This window comes from Accipiter gentilis, chromosome 4 (assembly GCF_929443795.1).
Source record: "Accipiter gentilis chromosome 4, bAccGen1.1, whole genome shotgun sequence".
Taxonomy (NCBI): Eukaryota; Metazoa; Chordata; class Aves; order Accipitriformes; family Accipitridae; genus Astur; species Astur gentilis.
The window spans coordinates 43,151,296-43,175,527 of record NC_064883.1 but is presented as its reverse complement, the minus strand read 5'-3'; the positions used below and the strand labels follow the sequence as shown (position 1 = coordinate 43,175,527).

General features: G+C 39.1%; 1 protein-coding gene across 3 annotated transcripts in view; it reads left to right on the top strand.

The window, feature by feature from the left end:
- Positions 1-24,232, top strand: part of CRHR2 (corticotropin releasing hormone receptor 2) — a 161,330-nt gene that overhangs the window by 27,409 nt on the left and 109,689 nt on the right. For 2 of the 3 annotated variants that reach the window (XM_049798716.1, XM_049798715.1), the window contains exon 3: positions 22,083-22,202. In XM_049798716.1, coding sequence (XP_049654673.1) covers positions 22,083-22,202 — 120 coding nt within the window. Of the gene's footprint in view, positions 1-21,627; positions 21,941-22,082; positions 22,203-24,232 lie in introns of those variants that run through there. The other variant, XM_049798717.1, reaches the window with a different exon arrangement.

The following is a 24,232-nucleotide window of genomic DNA, read 5'->3' as shown; positions in this document are numbered from 1 at the left end:
ATATACATATATGTATAAAAATAAATACTTATATATGTATAAATATATATAAATATCTGATTATGTTAAGAATGAAAAGTCACTGTGCTGAAATTTTTCTTCTTCCAGTAGCCACTGGGTGAACTTTGAAACTTTAGAGTTCTAGGATTTTGGAGTATGATGGGTGTTTTTTGCTGTTATCTCTCCAGAAAAATATATCCTGTTCTCTTGTTTGAGTTAATTTAAAACTTTGCACGAATCTCCATTTTCTTCATGGATAAATAAACTCAATGATTTATGCAGGGTGCTCACCAATTTTTCTCCCTTGTTTCTCCTAGAGGTTTTAAATTCTTGAGTTTCGGAGGGGTGAAATGCTATTTTAAATGCCAGAGTTGCCCCCTAAAGTGCTGTCATTTCTGCTTGGGAGAGACTGCCCAATTCACTCAGACCAGGCTGGTGTTCTCTCATGTTGCTTTGATTGATTACTGTTCTTCTTAATTTCTTATGAAGCCTTCTCAGATCCAAATGTAAAATTCTTCTTAGCAGAAAAGATACATTTTTCCAAGTTGATATAAACCAGCTTGTTATGCTAGTTAGGATACAAATCTCTGAGATAAGTGATACAGAATTTCACCCAGTATATGTACTTTTAAAAAAATCAATGATTTTTTTATGAGATGACAATCAAAATTAATGTAGCTATATATGTTATTAGACTTTCGCTACTATTTCCCTAACCTGGAGGATAAGATTATATGACCATTTTCAACGGGGAGACAGAGAGCTCAGGGGCATCAGTGGAAACATGCACAGTAGTAATTATTATGCCTTCTATTTTTGTGTTATAATAATTAGGTTTTCATCAATATTCACAAGAAAATGAAATAAATGTGTCCATTTTATTTGAGAAAACACACAGTTGAGCAAAAATGTATGCAGCATTACACAGTATCTGTTACTTTGTTTTTCTGCAATCCCATAGTCCACAGATGAAACAAGCAAAGAATACTTGATTTTTGATCTGCATTGCAGATTTCGGAGCACTTTTTAGCTCTTCATCTAATTTCAGGAGGTCTGACTGTTACGGATTATTTTACTTTAAGTCCACCATTTTCAGTTACTTCTTGTTTCCAGTGTTACAACAAATAGGAATATTTTGTTCTGTTTAGCTTTCCATAATTTAAAATTTAAAAAAATAATAACGAAAACATTCTTACAGAATCCATCAGAATTGAGGAGGAGATATTTTTATCTCTGTTTTATATATGGTGAAAAGTTAAATGGTTTGCCAAGAATTCAAAGCCAATCACTGGAGGAATATTAGAACTTGAGACGTTCTCACTCTGCAGCCTGCCTGCAGTACTTGGTTGGTACTAAAAACATAGCAATTAAAAGTAAGCAGCTGACATTTTTGCATTGCAAAAGTTTTAAATATCCTATGGTAGCCTTGCAAGCCCACATGCAACATGAGAACTTTCTAATTGATTGATATAACTGTTCTTGCTTTTAGCTGGAGCTCTTATGTGTTGGTATTTTCATTTGATCTTCTTCAGAGATCTTGGAGGCCCAAAGGTGAAACTGACACTTATAACTCCATGGAAAAATAAGGGATTAAATTTGGGTTTCGGTGGCTGGTGTGAAGTTCCAGGGAATAGAGGTAATGATTTTAGGGAAGGGAGTGCTGAGGTGTTCACAATGAATAATTATTCAATACCTATTGGAAACACACGTGGGGCAAGTGAGATAACTTGCCCAAGATCACAGCGTTAGCTAGAAGTAGATTTGAAATTCCTGTCTCTCTGCCCCATGCTCTAATAACTACTCTCTTCCCTTATGAAATGTGGTACTTGCATATTTTAATGTAGAGAAAACAGGGTATACACGTTAGCATGACACTGACAGTGGCTGGCACGTTATATGCTGCAGAAACACCTTCATGCCACACTAGCCCACAAAAGACCATGCCTGTCCTCTTTATCTGTTCCATGTATACAGCTCTTGATGCATATGTAAATGCTACTGATGGTTGCTCTGAATTGTCATGGTTGTTGGTGTGTTCATTGGATAAATATATTAGCTTAAGTAAATAATGGTCAACATAGACAAAATTGTTGTGGAGAGAGTAATAATGTGGGCAAGCCAACGACTACAGAAGTCTCACCTGATCATGTCCAGCCTTCATTTGATATATAAAGTTGGCTTTGAACAGTAGCTGGAAATTCTCGAACACCTGAAAAACTCCTGACAGGAGAAAACAGAAACAAGCTGTTGAGTCACTCTGGTCCTGAAGGACCCCAGTGAACTGTTTCAGGATATTCTGGCACAAAACCTAAGAGAGGGTCAACTGTGGTATTTACCTCAGAGAGACTTGTGGCCAAACACCTCAGCACATGCAATTGTAGAATTTAATAAGAGACAAAAATGCTTCTAGCCTTGTTACCATGACGGCCTTGGGTATATAGAGCACTTTTCTTCCTGGAATCTCTCAGAGTGTCTGTTAATAAGCATCAGAAGTGCTACAATCTTAAGCTCTTTTTTTATTTCTCTTCCTGTCAATGCAGTCTGAATCAGTGGTTTCCTTCACCTTCTATACCCTGTTTTTGGTAGCTCATTTGCTGTTGGGCCAAGTGTTCTGTGCAAACATGGAGGCTCAATTCTGCTCCCTTATAAACAACAGTGTGGGCCAAACACTCTTTTCTCATTAGTGTTTCTTGTACTTCTCTGGCTGCCAGCAGACTCCATCTTGGAGTGCCATCACCTCTGGCTTCGGGTAGTGGAATACCTCTCCACATGCTTTTTTTCTCCTGTACTTTCTTTATTATTTTCAGGGCCAAATTTAAAATCTCTCCTGTTTTCAAGTGTTATTTTTCTATTTGACCTTTGTCCCATGATTGCATTATACCTTGCAAATAACAGTTCTGCTTTGTAATTACTACCCTTTGCCCTCTCCAGCTGAGCTACCAGAGGGTGGAGGAGATGTGGCCCCGTTAGCTAAGTGCTACCAAAGACTTTGTGTGGGGAAGCAATGTTTTTCTTTCCCAGGCTATATTATCATGTTGAGTAATTTCAAGCTAGTGTTGTTTCAATTCCTTTTTCCCAGTGCTTTCCTCTTTATTTATTTTTTGAAATCAGGAGTAGTTGTGAGAGAGTGTCTGCTTGCAGATAGGTGTCCTTGTCCCTCACAACTCTGCAGCTGCTGCATGTGTTGCATACTGTACTTTATTACTCTGGATTGTGTGATTGTGATTGCCTGTGGTGAAATAAATTTGCTGTTCCTTGCAAGTGAAGAGATTAGGCTGAGCTGGTTCCTGATAGAGAGCAGAGGGGGTTAAGAGTCAGTGCTAATTTGGAAATTTCACTGCGTAGGAAGGGGCTGAGAAGTTGGAGGATGGATGGACTAAGTATCTTTCCTCTCTTCTCTAGGCTCTTCCTCTACTTTCTCTCCTCCTTCTTCTGTGAAAGTCTGCTCTTTCACAAACTCCTGAGATAGGATATCCTATCTCTCACTCCAACCTCCTCTTTGGACCCACAGATCCTCCTCTACATCCTCCTTGTTGCAGGTGTCTAGAAATCCCCGCCAGTCCTTATTCATTCTTCTGACCCTGTGAAGCTCTTTGAAAGATGGGGGTGATGGAGATGAGATAGAGCAGGATCTAGAGCTGGGCTTTGCTCTTAAGATCAGGGCTGGGATAGATAACTGAGAGATGTTAAGGTTTTCTTCTGGTGCCATTTCTGCACAAGCTTATTGGTTTAAGACTTAATGGAGAAGCAATTGTCATGAGATATTCCAAACAAGATTAAAAAAAAAAAAAAAAAAAAGTGCTTTTAAAACTTGTATTTGTATTTATTGGATGCTATGTCAAGGTCAGTTTAAATCTGAAATCTTTTGATACATCTAGAAAAGCAGTATTTTCAGTACTTGTTAGCATGCCAGAGTATTTAACAACAGACTGTCTTAAAAAGTGTCAAGAAGCACTTAAACATGAACTTGTTAGTAAATTAAATATGACCTAGATTAAAAATAAGAACACATAGTAGCAGAAAAGCAATATAAAGGTAGTAGTGAGAGTATGCACCTAAGTTCAGTGCCTTTTCTTTCAGTTCCCCTAATGTACTGAGGGGTTCCCAAACACTAAATATAATTACAGTTAGAGTGTTTGCTCTTCCTGTCTGTTTAGGAATTTCCAACACAAATTCTTAAGGCAATGATAATATAAAATTTCCCATAGGCAAAAGCAAACTTAAAAAAACCCCCAACACTTAAATTCATAATAATCCTTTTTGCTAATAGATGTTTAAGTGAGAACAAAACAAATTTTACCTTTAGGAAGATTTTTACTTTATAAGATATTGAAAATATTTTGGAAACTACTTTCAGGAGTATTAAAACTTTCAGAAAAGATAAAACAGACCTCACTTAGCTGGCTAATTTTTTAATTAAAAAAAAAAAAAGTTAGCCTGGAAAAAAAGCAGAAGGATGTTTTGTTTAGGGTACAGTGGTACAGTCAGATAAGTACTTGTTATCACAGTCCATTTTTAAGAAGGCATTTCTTCCCTCTGCTTCTTACATGCTGAAACTGATGTAGGCAAAGACAGTTAGGTCTCAGAAAAGACGGAAACTTCTCAGTCTGTGCTACTCTTATCATGACTGACCACATATATTTTTCAGTAGTTGTCTCATCAGTTGACAGCCAACTCCAGTAAGAGTATAAAATATATGCAGTGAAGACCAAATAACCCTCAGGGGCATCAATAATAATCTTATAGCCTCTTCATTTCCAGGCATCCATTAGGCATTGGTGGGTGGTGGAGCTCCCTCTCGAGCTCACCAGTTCCATTCTAGACTTATCCCAGAGGACAAACCTGCTGAGTCCCAACACCATTTATAACAGGGTGAATGTTTTCCTTTAATATTCCTTTCAACTCCAAATCATACAGATTTTGACTTTAGGAATGTGTTTAATTTCAATGATTACTGCCAGAGGAAAAAAAAATAATACCTGGTTTTACATAAATGTAAATGTTTTCTTTTGACAAAGTAAAAACTTTGACATGTTTGGAAAATCCATGTATTAAAAAATCACATTAAATCCGTAAATGAAACAAACCTTCCTCAAATCAATTTCTTTAAGTTATGCCTAATCAGAAAATGGAGAGGCTTGTCTGAGTAAATTCAGACATTTCCACACTTTAAAATAATTACAGTAAAAATCACGCTCCACTGTGGATGCCTGAAATTAGGTGGGATTAATTCTACCCCACTTGTTTGTGTAATGAGGCCTTTTCTCTCCCTACATTGATTTCAGTGCTATTAAGGTATCATTGACATTTTATTTTTGTAGCCTTTGGCCTGCATTTTGGGGGGGTTTATCTCATAAACTGAATAGTAATTATCCAAGGAAAATTCTGTTCTGAAGAACTATGGGGTTCAATTAGGGAAAGCAGCAAACGCATTTCTAAGAATGTTCATAGAATCATAGAATCATTTGGGTTGGAAAAGATCTTTAAGATCATCAAGTCTAACTGTAAACCTAACACTGCCAAGTCCACCACTAAACCATGTCCCTAAGTGCCACATCTACATGTCTTTTAAATATCTCTAGGGATGGTGACTCAACTGCTTCCCTGGGCAGCCTGTTCCAGTGCTTCACAACCCTTTCAGTGAAGAATTTTTTTCTAATATCCAATCTAAACCTCCCCTGGTGCAACTTGAGGCTGTTTCCTCTCGTTCTATCACTTGCTACTTGGTATGTAACTTTTCTTTTCCATTGCTATGGGCTTCTGTGCTGCTTCCACAATTTGTGTACCACTAAGGATCATTTTCAATGATTCATAATGAAGGAATCTACTTTAATGGTGAAAAGATACCATTTTTTTATCGTCAGCGCACTGTGGTGTAGATTATGTAGTTCAGAAACATTTACTTCCTCTTGGGGTCACGAAGGTAGGGGCTATTCATGCTTTTGGCTTCTGAGAATTGAAATGGTTGTTAAAGTGCAGATAGGCTTCTTTGAAAACATTACAAAATGCCTCTTTTAGCAGTAGGGAAAAGGACAATCTGAGTCACAGTATAAACACAAGGAGGGCTGCTTATGTTGCTGCAGCTGGGAGAGGAGGATGCATGATATCTGAAGGCAAGAGAATAGCTTGTAGGTAATTGAACAAGGACAGGAAAGATGTAGGGTCTGTTTCTCGCTTGTTGGGGCCTTGCACGAAACATTTTGCCTTCCTGGAGCAGCACAGGTCACCCAGGTGTCTGTCCACCTCTCAACTAGTCACTAGTCTTTACAGACCAGTGGTGCAGTCAGTATACAGAAACAGGCACTTCCAGAGGGGTAGTTCCCATTATGAGCAAATCATAGGATAAAATGAATTGATCCATGGAGGCATTTTATTCCTTTGCTGAACATAAATGGAAGGTTACCAGCTTTGTCTTGGAAACCTTAATTTTCTATACCTCACTCTCTGCAAATCCATGTACACTCTGTGTACGTAGATTCCCAGCTGCTTTCTAGAATAATAGTTTTTCGTTTCTTTTTATTGTTTCAGCCCATTAATGAAAGCTTTTAGGAGACCAATGAGTTCTCATTTTCTGGGGCACTTATAATCTCAGCAATGAAAACTCAAAGTCTGTCTTGTGGTTATAAATCATATTGTTATTGTTATTATTAATTTTCTTATTATGATAGTATCTAGAAGCTAAATCAGATCAGCATGTCTCTTGGGATAAACACTGGGCAGATCTCAACATACTCAGAAAGGAAGAGGTTTTTATCCTTTAAATAGTAAGAGTTTATAGTTGCTTGTTTGCTTCCTTCATTCCCTTTGTATTTATTCTGGAAAGCATGGGCTTCAATGAGATTTTCTACTCTTAACTAATGCTCTTAAAATTACCTAAGTCCCAAGCTGATGGGCTGTATTAACAGTAGAACTGTAAGCTCTGAAAAATAAAAATCTATTTTATATGCAAATGGAATCTATTCAGGAGAAAATCTGCAAACTCAGCACACTGCAGTAGCTGGATATTTTTTGAGTGCTTTGTATGAATCTGGCATTTTCTCCAGTGATGCCAAGTTTTTAGTCCTGAGCAGTTCAACTCCTACTGGGTCCAGAAAATGGGGCAAAACGGGTTGTTTTGGTGTTTTTGTTTAGCTGGTTAGTTTGTTACAGCCTCCCACATGCTTGATCACAGACCATTAATTTGTGAAGTCAGCAAGTGCAGTTATGGCCATTTACAGTATATACATATATGTATACTGTATATATGTATATATAACATACTGTATATGAAGACAGCTATTGCTTCAGCTTTTCCACAGTGTGTTTTACTGGGCTGGGTTGTAGCCTGAGACAGCGTTGTTTCCAAATTCGATTAATCTCAGGCTTAAAGCAAATCACAGAAAGGTCAGTCTCACATGAAGGGTGTACAGCCTACTCCAACTCAGTGCTACAGGTACTGAACACATTAAAGGCGCAATCAAGACACCTTTTCATTCTGCCTGTGCCCACAGTTGGGCATGAGCAGTTGTCAGCTGGGTTAAATCATTTTAGTTTGATCTCTGCAAACTCCTGTGAAGAACACCAATTCTTCTGCAATATAGATAATTATCTGCATGAGTACTTCCTACTTCAAAGCCACTGGTGGTTATTTTGGGGAGCAGGACACAGCTACACATACCAATGAAATGAAAAAGTGCACTTGGTCTCACGGGGCAATGCTGGTTCTGTTGTCTGGTTTGTCAAGGCCTATCCATCAGAAGTCCCCAAATGATGGCTAGTATTAGAGATTAAAAACCCAAAGTCATGCTGTTTGAATTATGTGCGAGTAAAACTGTGGAAGTTATTTCTAACTCATTGTTCACTTTTCTCTTAGTTGGTGCTATTGGTTGGTGAAAACCAAACATTTGCTAAATAAAGACACTGTGATTAGGAACAGGATTCTTATGTAGCCATAATAAAGATCGTCATGGAAAATTCTACAAAAATGAAAGCAAAAGCAAAGAAGGCCCCAGTGGAAGTGTTCAGCTCTCCACAAATTGAGGCTATTTTTACAGGAAATATTTTCTAGGCCTGATTTTTCTTTTATATTCCCTACAGATGGGATTCCTGTCCCTATGTTTAGACGTTTATAGTGCAGACATGTCCCAGTGAGCAGGTCAGCCCAGGTTGCCTTTATAGTTAATGGTAGGAAAGAGAAACTTTTAGAAGACAATTTATCTGACCCAATTTAAGTATCTTCTTTATGGTGACAGAAATCATCCCGTAGAGTCCACCGACTGCACTGACTAGATCCCTCTTGACTTTTAGCGGAGCCTAGAGATTTCTCTGCCACTGACAGCTACTCTATAGACTATTAAACTAAGACAAATGATCCCATCTGCATCATCTGTAACTTAGAGGAGAACTGGCCTGAGCAATGGCCATCTATCAATTCTTTTATGGACTACTTGGTTTATATTTTCTGCAGATTTTGCCTCCAGCAAAGACTTTTAGGGAACATAATCCATAAAAACACGTACAATTCTTCTGAAGAAGAGTGTTGTTTTCTTCTAAAAAATACAAATTGCTTCTTATTCTCAGAAGTTTCCTGTAAGGAGGTTATTAATTTTTATCTGAAGCGGGTAAAATGGGCTGTTCTTTCTGATGGTTGGACTCGATGATCTTAAAGGTCTTTTCCAACCTAAATGATTCTGTGATTCATCTCCATAAAGTAAGGTTATTTCAAATGAAACCATGGCTTTCTTGGTGTGGAGGAACACTCAGCTATTGATTTCAGTGGGGACTGGAATTTTAACGTTAAACACACAGGACTGTATTGGAGGAATTACCTTTGCTTGTAATCAGAGGTGGAAAAAGAATTCATCTCGCCTAACTTCACATATGCATAGTGTAGACAGCTGCAATTAAGTCAGACACCTCAGGCTCCTCTTATGAGCAATTGCTACTGCTGTAGCATTTATACATTCATCTGATTTAAATGTACACATTATAATGAGATGTGCCCGGTTCTTTCATAGGCTGTTACGGGAGTCCAGGCAGTTAATCTTGCTGGCAGAGACTGCTTGCACATCCACGTGATATGAGTCTTCTCACCTGGAGCTTCCAGTCTTGTTTGAAGATGACCTACTGCAGGTCAAAGCACAGAAATATTACTATTAACTGTAATACACCAATGATCTCATAAAGGCCTTTAGGATAAGCTAATCAACACCTAAAATTTAAGGATCCCAACCATTTATTTCATTCAGGAAACTGCAGTTTTCAAAAACGTCTAGGAAACTGATATAAACTCCTGCTCTGGATTTTACACCTTTGTTCTTCTCCTATCTACATTTTCTGTCACCTGGCAAACTAAAAATCCCGTGGAATTCAGACCAAGTTATTGAAGTGTAATTTAAATGACCCCTAGGGTGTTCCAGCCCAACTAGCTAATCTCATATTCAAAGACAGAAGCAGAGTTACAGAGGCCAAGAAAATCCATGTCCATTATCGTAGGTAGCTTTTCTGTCTGTGTTAGAGTGTCTCAAAGGATCTGGGATAAAATGGTCACAGTCAGGACTGTTTATTCAAGCTGGTGTCCTTCTGGAGGTGGACATCTTCCCATGAGGCCTATGAAAGCTGCTGTGCTCTCTGCATGTAAATAAAGTTCACTTTGGTGGGGTCAGGGAAAAGAGAAAAGAGATTTTGATTTAGGATATACCTAAGAGTTTGGCTGAGCAGTGAGTGACAAAAGTATGGGGCAACACTGAGTGAAACAGATCCCTACAGCTGGTTTTCCTCATGACAAGGGAAAGTCCACCCTTGGGATGGTCAAAGCTACTTCTCTTTTATTTTGACAATGGAAATACTGCCCTAAGAAAAGATTTAACAAACTGTTTTGTTTACACAAGACAATTAGCTTTAACTAACTCAGTCCTTTTGATCACAAAAAAACCCCCAACTCCCAAACAGGAAAATAGAAACACTTTATCAGAAATTCTTAATTGGCAATAGTCTGTAAGTACTCATGGCAGTGTGGACATAGTGTGCCTCTGCCCACAGCGGAATGGAAAGCCTTACATGATCTCCTCTTTCCATGGGAGCAGCATTAATGTGAAAAGGATGATTGATCCATCAGTGTTTCCATCAGGAGCAAATTGAAACAGCCAGGGAAATTGGTCTTGAGGTGGGGAAATAAGTTGGAAATCAGATGACAGGGGTCTGAAAGCACGCTTCCTTGAAAAATGAATTGAATTGTGCAGTGATTTCAGAGTGAAATGATGTGGTGATGAGGACAGACCTTGTTTTCCATCTCAAACCTGTAATCTCTTGTGCAGCTGATAATCTTGTATGTAAAAGGAAATTTTCTGTTCAGTGAAATTAATCTCTCTTACTGTAGTGACATTTTTGCTGTTGAAGAAGGGGCAGTAATACGCACTTTGTCCACATGCAGATCCTTGTATGAACTAGTTAACTCTCCTGTTTTGGTTGTTGGGTTTTTTTGTGTTCCAGTAACTATAAACAGGTTTTCTTTTATTATGTTTTAAAACTCAATCAAATGTTTCTTTTGCAGTAATGGAGAATTAGGAGAGCCCTCCAGTGGCCAAGCAAAAGAAACCAACATTGTTCTGGCAGTGAGCCAAACAAGTCTAGAAACTAGGGGGAGAAAGATGTGCTACATATTTCAAAGGTAGTAACTTCCAGTCCTGTTAAGAATGACTTATATCCTGCTTACATTGGTCCTTTGATCCAGAAGAATTCCATAGCACTTGACAAACTCTCTGTCTATCCCTGAATGAAATAGTATGTATTTATTCATTCATCATTTCTGTCTAGGAAGGGCTATTTGCGTGAAGGGGAAAATACTTTAGGGATAAACTAATAAGTTTTATATTTAATAACTTTACAGGAAATGAACATGAAGATAATTTGGGCCTCACTGAAGTAATTCTTAGTATTCAGTCTGCAATAACTGCAGAAAAATCTTTTCACAAAAAATAATGATTTCTTCATTAAATAGCCCGCGAAGGCAAAGTTGTGATGACCAGGTGCTTGTTGCATGTAATATTGCTGTAAATGATGATTCTGATGATTTTATTAGCTGGGGAAGGGAAGAAGTGCTGAAAAAAATATCTTTTCCAGGCATCAGTCTGCAGAGTTTGACATCTACTTATGAAAACTGCCAATTAGCAACATCGTAAATGGCTACTGTGGTTGGAGGTAGGAGATTTTGAAAGGTTAATGAGAAGATTTGATGAGTCCATAAGAGAAGCAGCACTTGCTTAGCAATAAGATGATAAGTTATCTTCTCTTTGCAATTGAGTGTGAGAGCATATGAATGACAAAATGTTTAATCAGAATGTTACATGTTTTCCCCAAACTCTTTCTTTAATATTCATTGGGATGAGATGTGCAGTTTGCCAAATACAAAACAGATTAACACGTCATAGGAAAAGAAATCCAGCTGTGCTGTCAAGTAGATTGGAAGTGCCATACTTCCCAGGATTAATTTTTTGCTGCACCTGTTATTAAAATATCTATCTCAATATCAGCTATTTTATTTTAATTGATGACAGTTACATGTATTTTACATCTATGCTGAAATAAATCTATTTTAATGTTAGTGCTTATTTCGGTCTTCAACTTTTTTGCGTTGAATTCTTAGGGACTGATCCTTGGCTTTTGTAAAAATCCACTGTAATCAATGCTGATGTAACGAGTTATAGATTGAGCTCTCCCTATCTAAACACTTGATAAGAACAGAAAAACATTGTTTTGGAGGCTTTAAACTGTTTTCCAAGGTTTATTCTTACTGTGAATGTTCTTATCCATAAAATGGACGCAGTTAGTTTACAGGTGGCTCAAAATGCATGTTTCAGAATGGAAGATTCTATAAGCTTTATACAAGACCAATAAAATTCAAGGGAAAACATAATATATGCACAAATATGTGTGCATTTTAACAAAGCAGCATTTAAGTCCTAGTTCAACAAATTACCTCTATTTACCAATCCACTCAAACTCCTCCTTAATTCCTGAAGTCAGTGAAAGTTAGGTGCAGGTTTAAATTTAAGTCAATGAAACTGTCTTTGAACAAGAAAACAGTCTTTACCAAAGAGCGTATCCCCCAATGATGGGCATGCTTAGAATAAAACGCAACAAAACTAATGATAAGCCTAATGCGTATGTTTCAGTATTTTACAGTGTGTCACTATAATGTGAACAGGGCATTTTTATTACACAAAATTTTAAGCCGTGTGACCTGAATGATCTTAAGGCGTTTTTCTATTGTGCATACTGTGCAACAAGTGAATATGATCCCCTGGGCTACTTTTTTTCAGAAACTGCTGTATGTGAGCGTGAATTTGTGTGTGTGCAGTAGTTCCCCAGCAGAATTCATAGTATGTAAGGCTGAATGAAATGGAGGTGTTTCTCTGCCTTCAGTGGAATTCCTCCCCATCAAACTACCTCTACGAAAAGTAGTTAATATAATTTATCTTGTCACGATAGCTTAATGTAGGCATTTCTGTTTTAGCTTTGAAACCGCTGCACTGCATGATTTGTCCTCTTCGGTTTATGCCTAACTTATATCTACAGCTCCAATATCCATCTCAGATATGTGGTGTGATGGCAGGAGAGACCTCTGTCTAAAATACAAGTGTATCTAACTATCTCTTGGGCTGAATTACATCCTACTAAATAGAATATCTAAGTGTTATTAATCTTCAAATTAAATGAATCATCATTCTCTGAAAGTGGCCATTTCCCTGGAGACTGTTAGAGAGCCTGGATACCTGGCTTAGTCTAGACACCCAATTTGAGAAGGCTGAAATGAGGTGAGATGAATCTCTCTGCTGCTATGGACTTCTCAAATATCCAGCCTATACCTATGCAAGACGTGAGGTACCCTGTGTTACAGAATCAGAAATAGTGGCCCTGGTAATAAAAAGCTCAAAAGGTGGTGAGTCAAGCTAGGGAAGAGATCTGAAGGGAGGTAGATGGATTTGTTATCCCAGGAGGTAGCCAAAATGACATAGATAGCAAGGGTCACTGATTCTAGAGGCACAAATTAATGCCACAGAGATAATGTCCTTCCATCCATTCTGTTCTTTTGGGGCTGCAGCCTCATATGGTAGCTGTTTGAAAGCGCTTTGCAAATCACAAATCAGGGAGTCGTTAAGTTATTTTTCCTCAGTTATAATTGCCCTAATAATATTATGATAATCCATTTTCATGCCTAATCATTCCAGCTTCTGTCTAGTGTGACTGGACCCTACCTCACTATCTGTTACAGAATGATGCTCTTGAGGACTACTGTCTCACTTCTTGAAGTTGGCATGACTGCTCATGTTTTCTTCCATTTAATTTCCAGGCATTTTCTCTGGTGGTTGCTGACTGTCCTGGAGTCCTTATAATAATCAGCTGGCTAGCGGAGAGTTCCAAATCTATTATACAGTGTTTGTATTGTATTGGTTTCCTCTTGTAAATAATTACGTTAAATTTAAGACATGGAATCTCTAAGCATAATGATATGTTGCTAGCATTGTGCTAGTCCTATCATAACAGGACATTTTTATTCTCGGTATGGTTAAATTAAAATATTTCTGTTTGATCTCCCATGAAATGATAGGCCCAAACTCATGGGCTTACAGTTGCCAAATGCTCTAGGGAGACAAGGTACTGTGGGCCAGTGGGGAAGAGCTCAGCAAACAATTCAATCTTTGTTCTAGGCATCTGGAATGGGATTCACTTGACTAAATGCAGACATTTACATCAGTCTAAGTTGTTATATGTTCCTCCTACAGACAGAGATCTACTCAGGATATTGGATGGAACTGAGGGCAAAATTAATCTCATCCTAACATAGGTGATTACAATAGATCTGGTGAATTGTATTTTTAAAGTTCCTATTTCTTTCCACTAGCTGCAAAGGAAACCTAGGTTGATTGGCACCTCTGGAGGCATCTGCACTGGAGATACTGTGAGAGATGTGACATGCCTAGAATTTCTTTCCTCTCTGAGAGGATGTTATAAGCATAACAGTTCAACCAAGAGAAGAAAATTGTCAGGAAAGCTTCATTTGCTCTACAAGGCTGCTACTTGTGCTACTCTTTGTTTGTGTTTTAGGAAGTTTCTCACATTTATGAAGGATTCAAGTTTGGTAACATAAGGAATAAAAATCTATTACATAGGGTAAAGCCTAATGATAGTGAAATACTCTCCCTAGCAACATGCTGATGGTGGGCTTCTTCCCTTCTGTGGAAGGTCCAGTTTTTGCTCAGTCTAATATCCAGTAGCCTGAGTGGAGTGAGTTACATATTAGAAGATGAAATGCTTATAAGAAAATTTGTTATTGTTGCTCCTTGTTGAGTTTGACAATGGTGAGGCGCTTGTGGGGATTTAGAGGAGCAGTGTGCGCTGATACTGTCCTGCTAGATGGAATTCAGATTAAGTCTTCAAGACTATGTGCCCATGCATACATATCTTCGAGTGAGATCTGATCAGCCCTTATAATCAATGGATATCTGAGACTGTTTGGTTGCTTAGATACGGGTGTCCCAGAACATTTGAGATGCTTGAGGACAAAATCCCTGGCCTCCAGCTGCTGCTTCAGAAGGGGTGGGTCTTCCCTAGGTCCTGTGTTTATCTGCCAGCCTCATGTAGCTATCTCAGATATGCTAGAGTATCTCAGATGGTGCTGGATATGTATTTTTGGGCAGTTGAATCAAAATCTAGATCCTCCTTGGCTATAATGGCAGCTTAGATACCTCATGAAAAGCAGAGTGTCAAAGCAATCTGAATCTGAGAGCTGGCTACTCTGCAGTGTTTAAATTTGTTACAATTCCCAGATTTTGCACCTAGATTGGGCAGAGGTGCCCAAAGGAGTACATAAGCCACTAGCCCAGGGTCTCAAAGCCAGGCTGCTGATGCTTCTCAGAAAAACAAGCAAATATGAGTTGGATGGTTTAAAACTATGAGTTACAATACTGTAGCTACATTGCTGTATGCTGGGCAATAAAGGCAAGACCCATAACCCAAAGAATTAATTATCTTACTGCATATGTTAAGGTTGTTTAAGATGCCCCAGTAATTAGATCATGGCAATTTGGAACATGCTGGTTTTGTTGGTGGGCTAAATCATTTTCTGAAGCATCTGATTTTGGTCATTGTCAGAGATGAGATACTGGGCAACACGATCATATGTTATTTCTACCTTGTTCTCTGCTTTCTGAGCTATATGATGTTTCAAAGTCAGTTATCATGCAGAGTGTCTGTGTGTTTTCAGAGGAAGGGGGTTTGACCTCTGAACATTTTATTACCCTCTACCTTTTCTTTCTGTGCTTCCTCCTAGCTTAAGACCATATGGGATGACTGCTCAGATCTTCCCAGCATGCACTGAAAGTCAGCACAATGAAGCAGAGTGGGAGGCAGAGAGAGCAAAAGCTTGACTGGTACATCCTGAATTAAGCCACAAGAAACCTTGTTGCCTAATGTATTGTAAGGAGGAGAGCAGGGCAAGACCGCTGATTCTATACATCTTATTTGGCAGTGGTCCCATTGTACATAACAGAAAGGAAGGGGGACCAATGAGACACATCATCATGGTCATCATTTGTTCAGATGTGACCTAACCCCTCTTTTTATTTATTTTATTTGTTTATGGCGTAAACAGAGGACTGGGCCATTGCCAGGCATAAATAAATGTATAAAATGGGTCCTTTGTGTTCTTGTATGTCTGTGAAGCGCTGACCGTGAATTTGATGGTGTATAAAATCACAGTTATTCTGGAATGCATATTTCTGTGCTCTCATATGGTAGATGATGTTCTGCACATTCACTCAAAACACTTCACTTCAAAAAAAATAACATTGGCAGTTTATGAGTGTGTCAAGGTTGGTTCTTTTGTGTGTTCTTATAATCTCCCTGCAATGTCTCATCATTTATCTCATGTAACATGATTCACTCGTACAGGTTTTATAGCTGTAGAGAATAACAAGTGTATTAATGTGCTGAAAGACATATATTAATGTGTAGCTACAAGCCATTTATTATTTATGCTGTTGATTCTTTTTACACCCACAGTAAATATTTTCTAACATCAATAAAGATGCAAAGATTCATCACCACAGACCTGCATTTTTTAATTTTATCTCTGCTCACTACAGTCATACTTCATTTCTAGCATCATAAAGGATGTCTCCCGTTTCTAACAAATGAGTTGACCAACAGAAACAAAGATCTGTATTTATCTATGTCTCATATTCCTCTCCAGATACAACGATTTGCAACTCTGCACATTCTGTGTAAATTTCAAGTGCATGCAGTAAGGACTAGATTTTCATTAGAAGGATAGTACTCAATTTGAGAAGTGGTTTTCTTTAACAATCTACTCATGTAGCAGAGTGTAATTCATTGTGAGAAGCCATAGCATGATGTGGCAAAGATAGCTGTCTATGACATTCCTATGGTAGTTCTAGAGGTGTACTGTCTGGGAAGATCTTTAAGCTGTTGTCAATCTCTTGCTGCTTGAACTGTCTTGCTCCATATGGTATGAGGCTGTCTTGTTCCCACTCTGAAAATTGTGTTTACATTCATTGCCAGCATACTTTGAATAAGAAGGGAAGATAAGTATTTACCAGGTAATGATCACGTTGTCACTGCATTTGAAAGTACAGTCAGATCAGTTTTGCAGTGCATGTTGAGAAAAAGGGCCTTCAGGTTTATGGTTCAGAAGCCACTCTGGTAAATTATTACCTTCCTTAAAGTGTATGGTCTTGCATTCCTTACCTAGCTGAATAGTCCTACTAACTTTAAAGTCAGATGCTGACAGATCGTTGCAATAATTATGGATTACTGGGGGACATTCTTCAAACAGAAAAAGGAGAGATGAGAAAACACTTACTGTGCCATTTGAAACCCTCCTGCCTCATATTTAAAGGTAACAAAAATGTAGAGGTAAGCAAATGCAGAGGTGGACACTAAACTCCAAGCTAGATCAGCTGGGCTGTACAATCAATTGGTTGATGACCCTGTCTTTCTGCCTCTTAATTCTGCCTCTTGATTGTCCTCTGGGGATTTAAAGACTTCATTTCTACAAATAAGACAGATGTTTCTTTCTCCTCCTCTTCCTTCTCCTTCATCTATCTCTCTGTCTGCCATTTTTCCATCAAAACCACGGTAGGGAATCCTTTCTTTGAAGTTCACGTCACTTTTCTTTCCCTCGCTGAGGATGTGATAAACATCATAAAGCGCTCATGGCATTTCACATGAACCTGTATTAACACCATAAGGGCCGGACAGAAGTGAGATGGAACTAGAAAGCGTTGTACTTGGCCTGCAGACCATAGCACACTTTTGAATCAGTTATTTGGCTATGTAGCTGTCTTGCTTATCTCACACTCCAAACACAGATCCATGACTGTGTTAACAGACCAATTTATAGTGTTAGATGATGAGTATGGATGTGAAATTACTTGGATTAAAGAGACCTAAAGCGCCAATACTCAGACTGTGACTCCATTTGTTACTTCCATATTGGTGAGGTAAATCCCTGAAAGCCAATGGAACCGAAGTAAAAAGGGTATTGGTGTAACCAGGTTGTCTGATGAGTGATGTGCATTTCTTGTCCTAAGCTTGTGTTGTATACCAGAAGAGATGGTGACTGGTGCCTAGAAACCATGAGCTTTTCATATCAATGGATAGGGAAACTGGCGATAAAACCATTACTGTAGTGGGAAGAGAAGGCTGGATGAGGTACAGTGGTCTTTTCTTTCTCTGACAAAGGGAAATGAGGAGAGAACTGGTGCTTTTTTTTCTTCTTTCCTTTTTCCTTTTTTTTTTTTCATCTTTTTTTCAATACCCATCTTGTGTATTGAAATATATAGTGATCTCTTGATTTTGTGGAGGTTGAGTGTCTGGGGAGAAGAGGTCCCTCTAGCAGACATGACCAAGGATCAGTCGGCTGGTTCTGGAGGTACTGTCACCCCACACAAACACATATGTTGGCTGCCTGAGTTGGCATAGAGCCGAGTTTTGGTGTTGCTGGTTAAACAGCACAAGGTCATCCTTGTTAGTCACTGTTAGTGGGGCAAACTAAAAGCCATCCTCTGGCTAATTCTACCAACTGTGGGTTGGGTTGGAGTTTAAGAAACAGGCTGTGTAACAGTGGTGCAAGGGCTGGCATATAAAAATTTCCATTACCAGGGAATATTGTATCCCACTTATGAGCTGAGCTCCTTCCTTTATTAGAAGAGCTATAGATCACTTTCCAATATCTCTTCTGTAAAAGAGGTTTACTGAGCTGTGTGTGTATTTACATGTTTATTTGTCTGTCTTGTTCACTTCCATAACCTTGCATATTCAGACGTTCTTATACTGATTGGTTGTGCTTATGTCTTGCATATGCACCCAAACAAACCAATGAATATCACCCCATAGAAACAAGCCTACTTTTAAGTTGACAAAGTTTTTCTGCCTGCCAAGTGCAATCACTAGCTTTCTTGGGTTACTCAGTAATTTTTAAGGTAGACCTCTGCTACCTACTGCCTGGCAAGATCTAGTAGTTACATGCATCAGATGCATCGTGGAGGCAAACCGCACCAGCAGAGAATCAGCAGTGTCAGCAACTACAATATTTCTGTCAATCTTTCATTTCATTGCGTTTGCTTCTTTTATAAAGAGCAACATTTTCACATCAAATAAGTCAAATTGACGTGGTCAGGATTTGACTAGATCCAGCCAGAGAGAAACTTTTACTAAGTAGTTGATTGTACCCAGGGAAAGTTGCAGAAGTATCTTTTCATCAAGAGGCTACAGTAGAACTGGGAAGGGATTATTAAAGAATGGTGCTAATTTGTTGACTGAGGAACAATAAATTATTTTCTTCATTCAGCCTTACTCCTAGACAATTTGTTTATCACCTCTATATTTATTTCTGAGGTGGGTTTTTTTGGTTTTTAAATATATGGAATGGAATAGTATTATCTGTGTGATATGTACTGCTTCTGATTTTCTAAAGTTAGCTGAACTGAAAAGATGGCGGGAAGAATTAGCTTAGACTGAAGATTTTCTACCTCTTCTCACTTAAATGAAGAAATCATTCTCTTAATCCTGAAAAAATATTTCGTTTAATCCAGGGCTGTTGTTTCAGGTGTTAACCACTATAAAAAACAGTTTTGAAATGAAATCTAGCTTAGTGTTCGACTCTGTAATATCTGAACCATTTGAAAAATCTTCAAGTGTTTATGCTGGAAAATACAGGGCAGCATTTAGGAACATGAAACATTTACCAAATTTAAAAGTAGTTGATTTTTGAAACAGTCGTTCTCTTTGTAATTTAGTAAGTGATGGATTCCTCCAAAAATTCAGGAAACTCTAGTGCTCAAAGCCTCCAGCCAAGTTTTTGATTCCAGTGTGGTGGGTGCTGCACAAATAGTGTGATAAAATAGACAAGGCAGACAGAAGGTGAGAAGTGAAGACTTTTGGCCAGACTATGTGATTTGTCCCCTGCGGAGAGGCAGCAGAAGTGGAAGAAGATTATCTTATCAGCATCCTGGACAAGTGCCCTACTCACTGATCAGTTCTGCCTCAGTTGAAATGGCTGCTGGGCTCAGTGATGCCATTGGGCGCTGGCAAATGCTGTCTTCTGAGAAGATCTCATAGCCATCACTGAGAGGCTCTGCTTGAGGAACAAAAATAAATTTTCTGAACTCAACTGCACTGTCAGAAAGAAGCAAAGAAACTTAAAGTGTAGAGCTGAAGATACTTTGAGGGATAGATGTCTGTGAATTGTTTAGAGGTTTAAAGCCTCCTTTATCTTCCTCACTTTAAAGTTCGAGAAAAAGGTTTTTTTCCTCAAAGCCCTGGTTAAAGACAACCAGTATGTTGGTGGTGGTCGTGTTGTGTGAATGATGCTAAAGAAATTTTCTCTCCGGCTTTTGGGGATTATAGCGATGCATGGAACAAAGAGATTTCATGGTGTTGACAAGGGTTAATTTGTTGAAATGCAGATTTCTCAAGAAGGGGTTGCAATTTTGGGAACATTCACTTGGGAAAGAGATCATGGCTCCAGAGAGAAACAGAGAGGTGCAATTACTTGCCTCAGAATATCATGCTGCCTAGAGAATTAGGACACTTGTTATCTTTATGGGGTTTTACATATTTAAAACAAAAATACTCATCCCAAACTCATGATGGCACTCCTCCCTTCTCCCCTCATTGCAATCTGAAAAAGTTAAAAAAATCTCCAGATTTCCAGATGGCAATATAGTGTCCTGGCTAGTTCTCTCATCAGCACATGTTGTTAATTTATTTGCCATTCGAACCCAGTGCTTTTTTCTTTTTCCTTTCTTTGGATAACAAAACTCCTTTGGTCCTTGAAGAGTAAAAAATAAAGCCCTTCAATCTTACGTGTAAATAAAGGGAAAGTCCAGGCCATTGCAGGGTGGGAGGTAGATGTTATAGGAAGTCCTATACCACTGCTTTGAACTCAGTGTAAGCACCATGTCCGGTCTAAAGCTGTGAACACAGACTGTAAACAGGAGTTCATTTCTGGATCACTTTCATTCTGTCAAAGCTTCTTTATTGTCCTTGCCTTCTGTTTCTGCATTATTCTGATATAAAGGCTGGTTAGGTCTAAGCTGCTCTCCAGCATGTCCCAGAGTGCAGAACTTCACCCAGTTCCCATTGTACTGAGCTTTGATTTCCCAAAAGGTGACCAACCACCTGAGCAGCTCCCTCCAAACTTCTTCTCATCCTTCCCCTTCCCCAGACCCTTCTCATCATGTTCCATGATGACCTCAGTTTGTCAAGCCCTCTGTTCTTCCCTCTCCCCCCACATCATGGTTTCCTTGCTTAGAGACTCTTCCCCTTGCTTCTTGCATCAGTCTGGGTGCTCATCCTTTCTGAAATGCTTTCTCCCTTCTACCACTGGAAAATGAGAGTGGCCTTTTCTTCCTCGTCTCCTGAATGATCCTCCATTCCAAAGCTCTCCTCTGCTCTCTGTGCCTTGCCCTACTCTGCTGTCCACCCCATCCCATCTGCGCGAGTGGCTAAAAGATGTGTTGCCTCTCCCGGGCTGGGCTCCCAACCCTTCTCTCACTCTCCCCACTCTGCCTCTCCTGTGGGTCATTACTTCAGATTCCTTTGTTCTGATGCCTCCCTTCTATCAGACCATCTCCCTCATCCCAGCTTTTATTTCTTTTCTTTCTCAAGGCCTGCTCAGGATCCAGTACTGCAGCTACTGGACTGGGTCCCTTCTTCCCCCTCCCTGTCCAAGCATCTCTGCTTATCCTCACTTCCACACAGTAAAGGCAGGAATTGCTTTGCTTCACAAAAAGCAAGAGGAGTTTTTCATCCGGTGGCTTTTCCTTTTCTCCCTGCCTCTAATTTGCAGTATTTTTGCAAAAGTGCTCATCCCCGAAGCCAACAATAAAACTCTGTGTGTGTGCGTGTGTCTGCGCGCGTGTGTGTGTGAGAGAGAGAGAATGAGAAGAGGGAGGGAGAGAAAGCAATACAACAGTCTGGCAATGTGAGGCGGCATTGGAGAGCTGCTAGACCAGGGAAGCTGGCTAAGAGACGCAAACCCCTTACTCTGGGCTCAGCGTGATCCCATTGGTTCCTGAGCTGCTGTTTTAAAGCAAAGAAGAGCCTGGAGGATTGAACTGCACAGCCAGACGCAGACTCTCAGCCAAGTTGCCAGCACGCTGGGAGGAAGAGAGGCTCGCACACACAAGATTGCAGGGTGTCCGCAGCTTGATGTTCATTTGTTTCCAGAAAGGAAGAAAAGAGAGGGGAGGAAAAAAAAAAAACAAACCAGAAAAGGGGGAAGGAGCCTGACCCAGTCCAGCAGTCCCGGGGCAAATAATGGATGTGACCATATCTCAGTTCATCTTAGAAGAATTTGATGTCAACTGCAGCCTCCTGGATCGTTTACAAGAGACTTTTTTAGAGAGTTCCTCTATCCCTTTCCTGGGCTTTGATGGTAGGAAACATTACCTAGCGCAGGGCTCAGAAAAGCTTTATAAGTGTTAGGATTCAGTTTGCTTTGTGATGCAAAGTGTGTCACTTTTGTATTTTCTCAACTGCTTCTTTTTCCCTTTCTGTCTCCTTTTTTAATGCAAAAGGTCCGTACTGCAATGCCACCACTGATCAGATTGGGACCTGCTGGCCCAGAACCTCTGCGGGGGAACTAGTAGAGAGACCCTGCCCGGAGTTCTTCAATGGGATCAAATACAACACCACGAGTAAGTACAAACTCCTTTCTTTCTCCCACAGATCTGATGTTGTGAAGGCGCCTGGGGAGATCCAAAATATATTTTCCATTTTTTAAAAAAAAAAAAAAAAAAGGAAAAAAGTGTTTGCCTGGGAATCAACATTTCCTCCACATTCCAGCCTGTATATTCAAAATTCCTGCCTGGAATGATGCAGATTTCTCAAAAGCACAGACTTTTGCACACCAATTCTTCTTTACTTAAGCGTATTTAAGTAGATCTGGGCAAAAATATCCTCTGCAGTCTAAGGAGAGTATACTGTGCTTTGTATGCTTGTTCATGTGTAGATATGTATAGTTGAATGTATTTGTAGCAATGCTTCAGCCATTTGGATAATTAAAGATCCTTTGGCTTGTGAAGTACTTAGTCTTAACACCTAAGAACTGTAATTTGAAAGGACTCTCCCTTTGAGAGGCTGTTTGTGTGAACAAGGGGACAAACTGGGCTGGAAGTTGTATCTAACAAACAGAAGGCTGCAGTCTGGAATCTGTTTAGCAACTTCATCAGCAGTTGGCTTATGAGGCTGGAGTGGCTGCATCGTTACTGCAAGGGAGACAGTAGAGGATATTATAAGACAAATAATATTCAAAGCAAGGGAGCATGGGCGCTCCTTAGAAATCTCTTGGAACTGATGCTTTATTCTTAGAGGTAAACAATCATGATGACTCACTAAAAATTTATTATTCAGGCTGTTGGACCCAGGCACTCATTTCCTTTTCCTTATCTGTCAATACTGTTTGGACCTTTCATTAAGAGTTTTTAACATATTAGTTCCAGGTATGTGTACCCACTTGTTTGTCACTCATTTTTTCAGACTATTCAGTGTGCTTTTGACTGTGGGGACATTTCATTCCGTGTTTCACTCTGAACTGTTGCTCAGGTGTTAGTAGTCTAATTTTCAGATAGTGTTAATTTTGTGGGGCTAGCATTCTTATTAAGTCCCATAAAAGAATGACCCCGTCATCTTAGACCTTGTTTTTTAGCTTGTTGAAAGTGAATTTATTCTTTCCCCAGCTCTATGTGTCAAGTGTCAGATAACTAGACAAAAGGTCTGTGTATTTGCTATGCAAAACAAAGCCCTCTTCCAGATTTGTTCTTGGGGACCAGCTTTTATCATCCTTGACTTTAAGCAGAGTAAGGAAGTTACCTCAGAGAACTGCGAGATCATCCTCAAACCCTGTATTCTCTAACCTGTGCTCTTTGCAATAAAATAGGTGGGAACATGCAAAGGGCTGGGTTATGCTGTCTTTGATTATAGCAGGTAGTCCACTACCTTTACCGTCTCAGCTGAGAACAGAAGAAAATTTCTGAGAATTAAGGACAGCTCAGATAAGAGGAAGTGTATCAGAATAGACCCTAAAAGAGCAGCCATATAAAAGGTACCTCAAAGAAGTATGACCTTTTTTTTCCCCATTTCTTTTTTTTGGTGGGGGATGTCAGTATTTCCACTGCCTTATTTTTGTTTCTCCAAAAGGAAAGTGAGAAGGGAAAAAAAAAAAAAAAAAAAAAGAAATGCATTATCGATGGTTCCTTATTTATATCATAAACACAGTGGAGAGAATTTAAATGCTTTTCCTGTGCATGGAAGAAAAAAAAATCTTGAATACCTCATTTTCTTTTGATAAGCTCTGTTAATGCTTTTAGTAGTTCATCAATGACCTGATTTAAAGTTCTTCCCTGATCCTCTCCTCAATGGTGGCTAATGCTTGTATTACAGTGCTAATAAATTTTCTTAAATTCATTGCTCTTAAAACAATGGCATGTTAATTAAATTAAAGATTGATGAAAATATATTATTGAAATACTGAAGAATTATTTTGTCGTGGTCTGGGGAAGTGGACATTTTTCTCCTTTCAACATAAAATGTGAGTAGTCACATTGAGACAATGTATGTCTGCAAGACTGATAGGTAGTGCATACTGGTGCCCAGATGTGGTCGCATACGTAGCTTGCAATGGAGATCTAAAGTACACTGAAGCCACTGTAAGCGGCTTTCAGTTGAT